Raw genomic sequence first — 13,791 nt, 5'->3', positions numbered from 1 at the left:
ATTAAAGACGGACGGACACAAGAAAATTAAAAAGATTACTTGTGATCCTGCAGGTTTAAAGAAGGACTATCCAAAAAACTTGAATGTACCTTCTAGCTTGATTAAGGACAGTGATATGCCCCCATCAAGAAGAGGCCAGGACACTAATCATATATGCCTATCCTATGGCCCTCTGGCTGAGAAAACACATGGAGCTTTAGTAACAGCCCTTGCAATAGGAACGTACAGCTTCAAAAACCGGGAACATATAATTCAGCAAGTAATCAGGACAGAAATATGACTTTGGTAATTCCAAGCAAATTTATAAATTCCAGTTAAAAATATGCTATGATTAAAATAGAGAACCCAGTCTTATTAAGTGGTCCATGGAATAGCACTTTAGGGGAAAAAAATTTCAAAAAAGCTGTAAGGAATGAATATAGTCTTCAACAAGCCAATAAAGTGGATGCAGTTCTCTGTGTGCCTTGTTTAGACAGTCCTCCTTAAACACCACAGTGAAGCACTAGTGCAGGGCTAGACCTGCGTCTGGCAAAACCAGTAGGACAAAGGTTTTAGGAGTATGTTATTTGAGGGACAGTCCCCATGATAGAACCGCAGGCAAAACTGGAGGCCACAGGCACTTAAAATGCTGTATGTTGTCCGTACATATTTCTACTTATTTATGTACCAACGTATGTATTTAGATCCCATATGGATTCCTGAAATGAACCCTGGTCACTGTAAAAACTAGCAAAATACATTGACATCAGAACTCCAACTAATGATCCTGATTACCTAGATAGAAAATTTTAAAGGAAGCTTTTTAAAGTTGTGCAAACATTTAAAGGATGTTAGGAGATAGGAAAATCTAGCACTGATACTCATATTGTAAAAAAATCTATTCCAAAGTAAGATGACAGTAGGCAACACCATATCTAAAAAGAAAATCCCTGTGCAGACCCTCCAAATAGAACTTTCAGTCCCACAGCACATAACCTTCCTGAGAACCCTGGATTTCCCATCCAAGGAGTAAGTACTCTTTCAAAGAGATAGTTGGGAAGTAAAACACATCAGTTACCCCCCAAAAAAGGCATCTGGAGATCCCCAAAACTACCAAGAATAAAAGTTGTAGAACATGGACCATGGATTTAACGCACAATGTGACACTACAATCACGACCAGTCTCAGATTCCTTTAGGAGACCTTCCATGCTACTATTTCCTTATTTGGGGATGGGGCATCGAGATCAAGGTACGTTTTTCTTGTGTACTGTGTTTTTCTTTTGTCTCCAGAATTCCTTAAGATTATCTATTTTAATATGATACATTAGCTCCATATCAAACTGAGAGCAAAATATCCTAGTCCAAGATCAATGCTAGAGTCTTATCAGACTCAACACCATATACATTAAACTAATTAGTCACCCCTACACACAACAATCAGCAAAGAATCAAAGAAGGACACAAAAACACACTAACGAGAAAACACCCCTCACACTGCTCCTGGGAACATTATTTCCCTTTATTACAAAACTGTACATTTTTATTTTGGGGTTGATTTTCCCCAGAAAAAATTCTTCAGACACAATGTTTAGAAAAAACTAAAGCTTAATTTTTTTTCTTCTTTTGGCAGGGGGAGTACCGGGGATTGAACTCAGGGGCACATGATCACTGAGCCCAGACTTATTTTGTGTTATATTTAGAGACGGGGTCTCACTGAGTTGCTTAGTGCCTTGCTTTGGGTGAGGCTGGCTTTGAACTCACGACCCAACTGCCTCAGCCTCCCAAGTCGCTGGGATTACAGGCATGTGCCACCGCATCCAGTTTAAAGCCTAATTTTTATCAGTATAAAATAATGTGCCCTTATTGACCAAATCTCTATGAATATGACTCTTCAAGAATGCATGGCTGGGGCTGGGTTTGTGGTTCAGTGGTAGAACACTTTCCTAGCATGTGTGATGCACTGGGTTTGATTCTCAGCACCGAATATAAATAAAATAAAGGTCCACTTACAACTAAAAAAAACATTAAAAAAGAAAAAAGAAAAATGCATGGCTGATTAAAAACAAGAGAAAAGCCAAGCACTGGGCTTTAAGGATTCTCTTATTTATTCCCACTATAAAGCTAGTTGAGAAACAAAATTTTGAAAAGCATTCTTCAGTAAATCAGAGATGTCTTTATCTTCCTCCTGGTAAATAAATTATAGCCAAAACAATGAGACTTGAGAAAATTAATTCAGTTGATTCTGAGTTAATGGCTTCCCTTAAAAACAGAGAAGAGCAAGCAGAGATAGTTAATATACAGTGAAAACTCACACTTAGAGATCTAAAAGCCTAGGGCCTAGAGATGCTCTTTCAACCTCTAAGCACACTCTAAGCAATGTGCTCAGTTGCTGAAAGCCACTTCCCTTCTCTTTCTGATCAGAAGCTATGTCACAATATGAGGTCTGAATATCAATGCCAATCACTGAAACGTACAGAAGACAAGCTAAAAGTCAACTGATATGGTGCACAGTTCAATATCTAAGCAGAGAACCCTCCATCCACCTTCTCAGAGAGGTCCTCTCCTACTACAGTCCTCTAGGCCATGCCAGAACCTCATCAGAACATATTATCAGAAGCTAAGAACAACAAACCTTTACTCCATTGTTCAGACACGGTTCTGCCCTGCCTTCCATTTAATATACCCTTAATGAATTATATGGAAGATACATTAGCACTTACGAAAGGGTTTTTTTGTTGTTGTTATAGTTGTTTTTGATCCTTAAGAGTGTCTGCTAAGAAGAACCCCAGATTATAATTTCCTTGTCAAGTTCCTTAGCTACTGATGGACCATGAGAATGGAGCTCTAGGCAGGTATCTGCCCAGCCAGATTTCAGGCAATGAGTCTTCGAAGAATGTGAAAACCAAGTAGGCAGTGACCATCCTAAAAACAACCTTCTCTCCCCATATTTCTCTTGGGTAGTTCTGCAAGGTTGATCAACTGAGTAGAGACCATATGGTTTTTCCACATAAAATTCTGCTTCACCAAGTGGAGCCCCAGTCTGCTTGCAGTGAAAAATATGGTGCAAATCCCATCCTTTCATTATGGCACATTTTTTGCTACTGTACAAAACATACTATTGACCAAAATTTCTAGAATGTCCTTCAACGGGTCAATTCTACAATTCTAAAATACAAATATATTCACTGTTGGCACAGAGAACAGTGAATGTCAACGTCAGAAATAAAGGTGACAGAGTGTCTGCTATCCTAGACTCTTATACAGCACATGAGGCTATAAACTCCTATGGACTATTTCTTACTTCCTAGGAAAAGTTCTTAGATATCCAAAGACAGCTCTAAGAGGTATAACGCTTCTTAGTCTATTAAAACCCAGTTCTAAATGCCAGCTTTCCAAGGATCCTATTAAACACACCCACATTCCAACAAACATAAATAGCTCTACCACTAGCTTGGACAGAAAGCTAAGGTATAAGGGCATTTGCCAGGAGAGTATGGTGCTCCTCAACAGGTGTGACAGGAGGTAGCACATTCAATCATGTACAGTCAGTAGTCAAGACCACAGTAAGAAAAGGTTTTTCACTTACATCTTTCTGGTTGGAGTGGAAAAACCTGAGTGCGAAGTTACAGGATTGGGATGCAGCAGCATACTGACCTAAAGATTCGGCATATCGAGTCAAAAGATAACTAGGTTGGAAGAAAAGAAGAAAAATACATGTTATACTTACCCACCTCTAGTATCAAATGCTATATCTCAAATTACTATGCCAAAGAAATAGTTAAGCATAAGGAAAAATTAAAACATCCTGCCATTTAAAATAACCCAATCAATAAAAACAAAGTATATTCAGTCTTGTGAGAGGATAAAAGTTCTACCCCATGCTTTCTTTATACCCTGACAATGGAACATAAAAGGTATAACAGCACATAATACAGTCTTCCTAAAACAGCACCAGAGGTGATAAAAAATCCCCTTAAGTAATCATAAAAAAGTCAAAACACAAATTCAAAATGATGTATCAGGTCAACAAATAAAATACACAAGAAAAGACTTCAAAACAACGTGTGCTAAGAATAAAGGTTCAAAATACACAGCTGGTTGGCTAGAGGTACAGCTCAGTGGTAGAATGTGTGTTTAGCATGCTTGAGGTCCTGGGTTCAATCCCTAGCATCAAGAAAAGAAAAAGTAAACACAAATTTTAAAAAATAATTTTTAAAAATATTTTTTAGATGCTGATAGATCTTTATTTTATATATATACATCAATGGACATTTATTTATTTATTTACATGCAGTGGTGAGAATAGAACCCAGTGCCTCACACATGCTAGGCAAGTGCTCTACCACTGAGCCACAACCCCAACCCTGTTAGACCTTTATTTTGTTCATTTATTTATATGTGGTGCTGAGAATCAAACTCAGTGCCTCACACATGCTAGGCAAGTACTGTACCACTGAGCCATGACACCAGTCCATAAATTTTTTTTTTTAAAAAGGAAAGTATATAGCTTGTTGCCATCTCTGGGGGAAAACTTTCTTAACATTTAAGTGCCAATTTTAAAAATTATCAAAAATTACTATATAAACTCATTATGCTTTGCAATGGGTCATAATAGATATTTATTTAATGTCACAAACAAATGTACTGCCAAAACCTAGAAGTGAGAGTTCCATGTTCCACTCCAGTATAGCTGGCTACTCATTATTCAGAGTGTATACTACCAACCCAATGGTGTCGTGCTGGATGTGCTTAGCATCAAGGCTGGAGTAAAGATCCACCACCGGTTCAAATGCACCCAGCATACAGTAGATTCTAACAAGCAGCAATTTGAATTGAGCATTGGAAGGACTATGGGTTAATCCTTCTTCTAGCAAAGTCAGGGCCTGCCACACAGCGGTCTCGTCACCTAAAATCAAAAAAGAACATTGTCCATTTGATAGTAATAAGACTTTTCAAAAACAAATAAAACCTACTGATGTTATCACCTCCTATAACTATTCTATAAATAATATCAGGGAACAAATTTTACATATATACCTGTCAAGTAAACAAAACAGGGAATTCCCTAAATTGTCCCTCAATAGTTATGCTAGTTCTTAAACATGTCCTCTGGAAAAACGATACAGAGTTTAAGTGGCCAGATCTTGTAGATAGAAATTATGGAATCTCACAGAATTTCAGATTCTGGGAAGAGATGAACTTTGAAGAACTGGATAGTCCACCTGCCTTCCCATTGCAGGATTTTCTATACAAGATTCTAGAGATATTCTTCTTGGATATCATTTTTCTCATATGTCCTGTATGAAGCTTTAAAACACTGCTCATTAATATTCAGCTGGGTAGGGTAGCACATGCCTGCAATCCCAGCTACTTGGGAGGCTGAGTCTGGAAGATTTCAAATTTGAGGCCAAGCTTGGCAAATTACCAAAAACCTGTCTCAATATAGAAATAAAACGGGCTTGCAAGGGCTGGGATTGTGGCTCAGTGGTAAGCACTTGCATAACAAGTGTGAGGCACTGGGTTCGATCCTCAGCACCACATAAAAAAATAAATAAATAAAATAAAAAGGTATTGTGTTCATCTACAACTGAAAATATTTAAAAGGGGGGACTTGGAATGCAGCTCAGTGGTAGAACACCACTGGGTTTAATCCCTAGTACCATGGTGGGAGCCAGAGGAATCAAACTAAAAAGCCACATTTTTTTAGCCTACCAAATTTTAATCTTAAAGATTAAGTAATTTGAACAGATAAAGAAATTGTGATACATATACACAATGGAATATTACTTAGCCTTAAAGAATGAAATTATGGCATTTGCCAGTAAATGGATAGAACTGGAGAACATCATATTAAGCAAAATAAACCAATCCCAAAGAACCAAAGACCGGTTTTCTCCGATATGCAGATGCTAACTCACAATAAATGGAGGGCGTGTTAGGGAAGAATACAGGTACTCTGGACTAGACAGAGGGGAGTGAAGGGAGGGAAGGGGTTTGCGGGTAGGAATGTCATTAGCATGAATCAGACATTATTATACTGTGTATATATGATTACAGGACTGGTATAACTCTACGTAATGTACAATCAGAAGAGTGAGAATTTACACTCTATGTCTGATGGGTCAGAATGCATTCTACTGTCATATATAACTAATTAGAACAGATAAATAATAATTTGCCAGAGTCAGCAAATTTAAAAAAAGATAAATTTGTCTTTAAAATCTATTTAAAGAAGGTACTAAAAAATACAGACAAATCTATATGCAAAAATATTATTGTGCAATCAAATAAGAGGATGATTGTGAAAATTACGGTAACATACACACCTGGAAACATCATACAGCCATTTGACATAAAGGTTTTAATTACAAGGGAAAGTGCTTGCACAATAATGTTCAGTAAACATACAGAGAAATAAATTTAAGATAGTGTGAAGCATTGGCCTCAAAACTATAAAATATGCACAGAAAAAATAAAATATATAAAGATGATAGCATATGATTGGGGTCTGGAGAAGTGAAATTTTAAATTGTTTCCCCAAATTTTATAAGCTACTTTTTTTTTTTTAAATAATTTTTTTAGTGTAGGTGGATACAATACCTTCATTTTTATGTGGTGCTGAGGATTGAACCCAGGGCCTCATGCATGCTAGACAAGCGTGCTACCACGAAACCACAACCCCAGACCTATAAGCTACTTTTACATTCAATAAAATAGCTAAAAGGGGGCTAGGGAGATAGCTTACTCGGTAGGCCCTGGGTTCGATCCCCAGCACCCAAAAAAAAAAAAAAATAGCTAAAAGGAGCTATCAGTGGTAAAGCACTTGCCTGGCATGCTTGATGCCCTGGAGTCAATCCCCATCACCACATAAAAAATAGACAATAAAATGATTTAAAAAAAAGAAAAAACAGTTAAAAGATCCATGCATTAAAAAAGATTTTAAGGTTATTTTACATGCTTTTTCCCCAAAAGAAATTTAAAAATTAGAAGCTTTAGAAAAATATCACTGATAATCCAACCCATACAATGCAAACTACCCATATTCTACCCAAACTATCATTTTTATTTTAATGTATTTCTTCTGAACTATAATCATTTTAACCCAAGGCTAGCCCCAAACTTTTTTAAAAAATATTTTTAGTTGTAGATGGACACAATACCTTTATTTTATTCATTTATTTATTTATATGCAGTGCTGAGGATCAAACCCAGTGCCTCACTCACGCTAGGCCAGCGCTCTACCACTGAGCCACAATCCCAGCCCCTAGGCTCAAACTTTTGATTCTCCTGCCTTAAATTCTTACAGGTGTGCACCACTGTGTTGAAAAAAGAAAAAATTGTAAAAATATTTGAGTATTTCCTAAAGCACTCTTCTTTCTTATTTATTTATTTATTTATTTATTTATTTTTGGTACCAGGGATTGAACTTAGGGACACTCAACCACTGACCCACAGTCCTATTTAGTATTTTATTTAAAAACAGGGTCTCACTGAGTTGCTTGGCACCTCACTTTTGCTAAAACTGGCTTTGAATTTTCGATCTTCCTGCTTCAGCCTCCAGAGCCACTGGAATTACAGGTATGGGCCACTGCACCCAGCAAAAGTACTCTTCTTAATCCTTTTACATTCAAACAATCTCTTTCAAAACCCTCACTAACTGTCCAATAACTTCTAAATTCCACCAGATCTGACTGAGATTGGGGGATAGCTTAGTGGTAGCATGCCTGCCTGATATACACAAAGCCCTGGGTTCAATCACCAGGGCTACAAAAACTAATAATAATAATAATAACAATAATGACTATGTCTATGAGTAGAGCACTTTAATATCCCTTTCACTGATCTCAAAAAAATTCTGCATCCTTACAAGTTCTGCAATTTCATTTTGCAGATAGTTATGTTTTGAATAACCTCCTGTGGGAACGCAGGAATGTTCAAAAGTGAAATGACGGTGACATCAGTCTAACCTACTTTGAATAGTAACTGTAGGCAGGTGGGGCGAGGCTGGTGAAGGTGATCACTGGAGGCATGCCCTGGAAGGGTTCATTTTCCCTGTGGTCCCTCCTTCACTGCCTCCCAGATGCTATGAGGAGAGCAATTTCCCTCTGTCAGGATGTTCTGCCTCCCATGGCCCCTGAACAATGGAATTGGCCCTCCATGGACCAATCCTCTGGAATTGTGAGCCAAAACAAAATTTCCTTAAGTTGTTCTTTTTTTTTTTTTTTTTTTTTGGGAGAGGGAGGTGGGGTTGGGGGGGAACCAGTGGTTGAACCCAAGGGTGCTTAACTACTTGAACCACATCCTGGCCCTTTTTATTTTGAGACAGGATCTTGCTGAGTTGTTTAGAGCCTTCCTAAGTTGCTAAAGCCGTTTTTCAACTTGTGATTCACCCACCTCAGCCCCGCAAGCTGGTGGGATTACAGGAGGGCACTGCCACTCCTCGTCTCAGGGAGTGGGACCTAAAGAAAAGACAATCCTAATACCCTCTTCAGAATCATCCTTCTCTTCCTCGGTGACTCATAATGTTGCCTTTACCATGAGTTCTATTTTTGTCTCAAAAAGGCCAATCAACACCTGTTTTTTATTTATTTATTTATTTATTTTTTAAATACCTGTTTTTTAAAAAATGTTTTCTTGTATATAAAAAATTGTTTTTAAATGACTACAAAGGTCTATTCCAAGGTTCTATCCATCTACTTTGGAATCAGTTTCATTATATTTTAACTATTATGCTTTATAGTGGATTTTTTAGTCATTATTCATTAGTCAGAAACATTTAGAAGCAGAATGGATATTCACTGATTCAAGATTATCTTGATTACAGGGAGTATGATAAATTAGAAACTTGAGTTCTTCTAGAAGCATCCTGCAGAAGGGAAAGGAAGAAGGACCTAAAAGCATAAATCAAATTGATGGATTATATAATTACAATAAGGAAAGAACACAGTAATTCAAATTAATAAAGAGTGAAATTGAATGGAAATCACTATGACTCACCTGTTTCTCTCCATATATCAATAAGCACATGAACAGCAAGGAGACAGTAATAGTCTGAAAACTGCAATTCTGTTTTCAAACAGGATTTCCCTACAAGAAAGAAAACAATCACATCTTTTAAAACATCTGTTCAACTATTATTGTCCCAAAGGAGTTTTTAAAAGCAGGAAAGTGACAGGGGCAGAAGAAATAAAGAAAACAGAAATAAGAATAGGATAAATACCAGAAAAAAAATATAAAGACATATATCAAAGGAATCAAAAGAGGGCTGATTTTGATTTTGTACACTCAGCTGGTACAGAGGGAAGAGTTCCAACACACAGAAGCTATCTATGATGATCCCAAAGAAAAATACTGGGAAGGAGGTTTTAGATAAAAAGCATAAACCAAGGGCCATGTATAATGAAAGTAATATTATACTCTTTACTTGGCCTAATATTTTTAATATAGTTAAAGAAATAATGATATCTACTAGTCAATTTATATTTCTTTTTTTTAAATGTTTTTTAGTTGTTGATGAATCTTATTTTTTTTATTTTATAAGCAATGCTGAGAATCGAACCCAGGGCCTCATGCATGCAAGACAATCACTCTGCCACTGAGCCACAATCCCAGCCCATCAATTTATATTCCTATCATATACATCTAGCAAAGCCTAGGCCACTCTGAAAATCATCTAAAATCATTTTAAAATCACTTTTAAACTAAATATCTTATAATTTATAATATTCCTTTGATTCACTGACATAGTCTATGTATTAAAAATATTAAGGCAGGGGGCTGGGGTTGTGGCCCAGTGGCAGAGCACCTGCCTAGCATGTGTGAGGCCCTGGGTTCAATTCCCAGTACCACATATAAATAAATAAATAAAAATAAAGTTCCATGAACAACTAAAAAAAAAGCAAAACTTAAAAATTAAGGCATATCGGCATGAACAATTATCATAACTGCAATTCATGTAAGTCCCAATATAAGAGAGAGCTCATCAAATGAGAATACAGAGAAGAGGAAGTCAACTACAATTATTTAAAACTCCAAGTTTCAGAAAGTCTTTGTCACATGTAATGTAGTCTTCCTGCTTGACAAAATATTCTCCTTAGAAAACTAATTAAAACAGGATACTACAGGTGCTTTAGAAACTAACTCCTAAGGCATAACAGATCAGGGACCTACTGCACATTCTGAAGGGTTGCTTACCAAATTCCAGTCCATGTTGGTACCTTAGCATCAATTCCCTGACCACGCTCAGTTTCTGATTTTTATCCATGGTGTGGTACAAGCCAAGTAACCTCGTCAGCTGCACCACACACAAATGTTGCTGTAGAGCTCGGATGTCAGCAGGCAGTGCCAGCTTATCCTCTGTTGGTGTCGACAATGGAACAACTCCAAGTAACTGATTAATAAACTGTGAGGTGAGGGGAAAAAAGAACACAGGTCTCAAAACTCAACTAAGCCTTCAGTACGCCATAACACAGAAATTGAAATGGTCTATAAAAGGACATCAATAAAAAACTTTAAATTTCTTAAGTACAAAATTTTCTTCTTATAGCAAATTTTTTTATTTGTTCTAATTGGTTAACATTTTCAATCTACCAAAAAATATTTGTGATAGCACATAATAATTATGAAACTGACACACACATTCATTGTTGGACAAAAGTATATTGTCTGGGGATGGGGTCGTGGCTCAGTGGCAGAGCACTTGCCTAGGACATGTGAGGCACTGGGTTCAATCCTCAGTGCCACATAAAAATAAATAAATAAAATAAAAGGTATTGTGTCCATCTACAGCTAAAAAAAAAAAAAGTTTTATAAAGTATATTGTCAATACAATGTACTATAAACACTAAAGATTTAAAAGATTATGATGTCCTATAAATTATAGAAATTAACAATATATATTGTATCAATAAAAAGATTTAATTAGGAAGACTGCAAAAGAGTAGGCTGCCAAAAATTTAAAAAATAAAAACTGAAATCCACAATTACATTGATTTATTTCCCTTTTTTTTTTTTTGTAATGGGGATTAAACCCAGGGGTTTGCATATGCTAGACAAGCACTCTATCCTTAAGCTACAACCCCAACCCTTTTGTTTGTTTGTTTGGTTTTGGGACACAGTCTTCCAAAGTTACCCAGGCTACCCTCCAACTTTCGATCCTTCCTGGCCTCCATCTTCCAAATTGCTGGTATTACACATGTGCCACCACATCAGGCTACAAATAAATCATTAAAGGAAAGGTCGTACACTGAAGGGATGGTTATCATTATCAGTGATCTTATTTTAAGTTTTTAAATTTTAGATAATTATAGATTCTTGTTCAGTTGTTAGAAATAACAAATCCCATATAGCATTCACACTATTTCTCCGAACAGTATCATCCTGCCTTAAACTGTCTTAGTTCTTTAAATCTGGTAAGAATTAAAAAACAAAAACAAAAATCGTACACCAGTTCCAGTTATGTATTTATTAAACACATGCTTATTGTACCTCACTTTAAAAATCCTACTAAGAAGACATTAAGGAATAAAAAAGGAATAAGCTCACAAAGATTTAAAAAAAGAAAAAACAGTGTAACTCCACATCAGGTGCAACCAGAAGAATGGAAAGTTATGTTCCATGTATGTATAATATGTCAAAATACACTGTCATGTGTATCTAAAAAGAACAAATCAAAAAAAGTTTAAAAAGATCAAAACATGTGAAGAGATGACAGTAAATTAAAACAAAAAAATTTCAAAGGACAAAAAGCAGGAGAGCAGGTGGTAAGCAGTAACTGACTGACAGGGTCACACAGGCTGAAATCTCAGTTTGCAGTGGGAAGGGCATCAAGAAGCACTAAGCTTATTCCAGTACCAGAACCTCAGAAAACAAGAAATTTTCAACCACAGAACCTTCAAGACTCAGGAATTAAGGGTACCAAGTGTCTCTGAAGACTAAGGTACCCATGGGATGAAAAGAGAATTTAGTGTATTTGGTCTAAGAAGTTGGTCCTCTCTCCATGCTCACAGACCCACTTCCTGAGGATGAACAGAAGCTGAACCAGAGACACTGTAGACCTGGGCAGAGCTGGCAGAGCTAAAAATAGGGGATAAAGTGAAAATTTGCTTATTCAGTGATGAAAGCCCCATCCCCTCCCATACTTCTAATCTAATCCCAGAATACTTAAGCCCAAAATATAAATCCCCAAACAGATGGTGGCAAAAAGGCTCTAGGGAAAGCATTTCTAAGAGGTAGGAGTAGTGGCACACACCTCTAATAGTATTAACTCTGTTGCTTACTTCCATAAATCTAAATTATAGACATATAGAAATTTGTTTATTTTCATAGTTACAGTCTTGATCTACTGGTTCTACTGTGGAATCAGGATTAGTTCCTTTTTTGTACAACCTTCTTTCTATTAGGGTTAATATTTTTTAGGTCCACTAACTCCAATCAGTCTGGCAATACCATAAAAGTGTAAATCTCCTCTTCGTCTGATCTATAACATGAAGTTCTATCTCCTCTACCACAACCCCGCCGACCCATGCCTTATACTGGAGAGGGGGAAGGTTTCTGAGAATAGAACCCAGAGGCACTCTACCACTCAGCTACATCCCCAGATCCTTTTATTTTTATTTTGAGAGAGGGTCTCACTAAGTTGCTGAGGCTGGTCTCAAACTTGGGATCCTCCTGCCTCAGTCTCTGCAGTGTTATGCTTACAGGCGTGTGCCACTGTGCCCAGTTTGCATTAATGGTTTTCATGCTTTTGATTAAATGCCTATGTAGTTTCTACGGCCAGCTCTGCCATTCTTAAAAGTCATTTTATATATTAGTTATGTTTATTCTTAATGCATTCCTTAGTGAATCTTTCAAACAGATTTTATTATGAAATAATATGCACAGTTTTAGTCTGTAAAACATTTTTAGTTCCTTTTTTTTTTTTTTTTCTTGTGGTGCTGGGGATCGAACCCAGGGCCTTGTGCTTACAAGGCAAGAACTCTGCCATGAGCTACCTCCCCAGCCCACATTTTTAGTTCTTTAAAAACTAGAATAATTATTTGATTCTAAAACACCAAGGCAAAGAAAACAAAAGATTAATATATCATCCTGCATGAACCACTTCAGGATTACTAGATTTGATGGTTCATTCTTAGTGGCTAGTCATACTTGTAAGATCAGGTTCATAATCCATTCCAACAGCAGTTCTCAGTTTGAACCTATTTGGGTAGTTTGAATCTCCAACAAATATACTTGCTGAATGACAGAATTTTTCACTACTGAAGTCATCCTGATAAAAAGTTAAAAAGCTATGACAGCAAAATTAAAATGCACACAGAATAAGGTTACAAAATAAGATTGCAACAGCTTAAATCCTTAGTCTCACAGAACAATGACCATCGTTATCACTGCTAGTTTTCCAGCAGGGTTCCTCTGAATAGATAAATCTTACCATATGGGGGTCACATGAGATGACCTAAGATTTTCTGAAAAACCGATCAAGTAGAACTGCTCTGAAAAAGTTGCTGGTATTTTAAATTTATAGCAACAAACCTTCATAAATCTCAGCCAAAGCAAACCCATAAAGTCTTCCTGCAATAGCCACCATAAGATGCTTCAACTTATGAGATGATAAGCACTGCAGAACATCAGTTGCTTAGGGCTTGGCACCTAATTTGCTTAACAAGCACTCAGTGAGTCCATTCTACATGGTTAACTAGATTCTGCTTAAATTCCTCCAGAAACACAAAACTCACATACTATACTTGTAAAGAATTCTGACTACTAAAAAGATCTTTTGCTCATTACTCCAAACTGAATTCCCTGTAAAAAG

The 13,791-nt window shown here is 36.7% G+C and overlaps 1 protein-coding gene across 3 annotated transcripts in view; it reads right to left on the bottom strand.

The window, feature by feature from the left end:
• Positions 1-13,791, bottom strand: part of Naa25 (N-alpha-acetyltransferase 25, NatB auxiliary subunit) — a 67,352-nt gene that overhangs the window by 19,755 nt on the left and 33,806 nt on the right. For all 3 annotated transcript variants that reach the window (XM_047561486.1, XM_047561484.1, XM_047561485.1), the window contains exons 12-15: positions 10,176-10,383; positions 8,979-9,068; positions 4,707-4,887; positions 3,568-3,667 (exon numbers count right to left, since the gene is read on the bottom strand). In XM_047561486.1, coding sequence (XP_047417442.1) covers positions 3,568-3,667; positions 4,707-4,887; positions 8,979-9,068; positions 10,176-10,383 — 579 coding nt within the window. The remainder of the gene's footprint in view (positions 1-3,567; positions 3,668-4,706; positions 4,888-8,978; positions 9,069-10,175; positions 10,384-13,791) is intronic.

This window comes from Sciurus carolinensis, chromosome 8 (genome assembly GCF_902686445.1).
Source record: "Sciurus carolinensis chromosome 8, mSciCar1.2, whole genome shotgun sequence".
In the NCBI taxonomy this organism is placed as follows: Eukaryota; Metazoa; Chordata; class Mammalia; order Rodentia; family Sciuridae; genus Sciurus; species Sciurus carolinensis.
The sequence above is the reverse complement of the archived record's forward strand: the minus strand, read 5'-3'. Positions and strand labels throughout refer to the sequence as shown.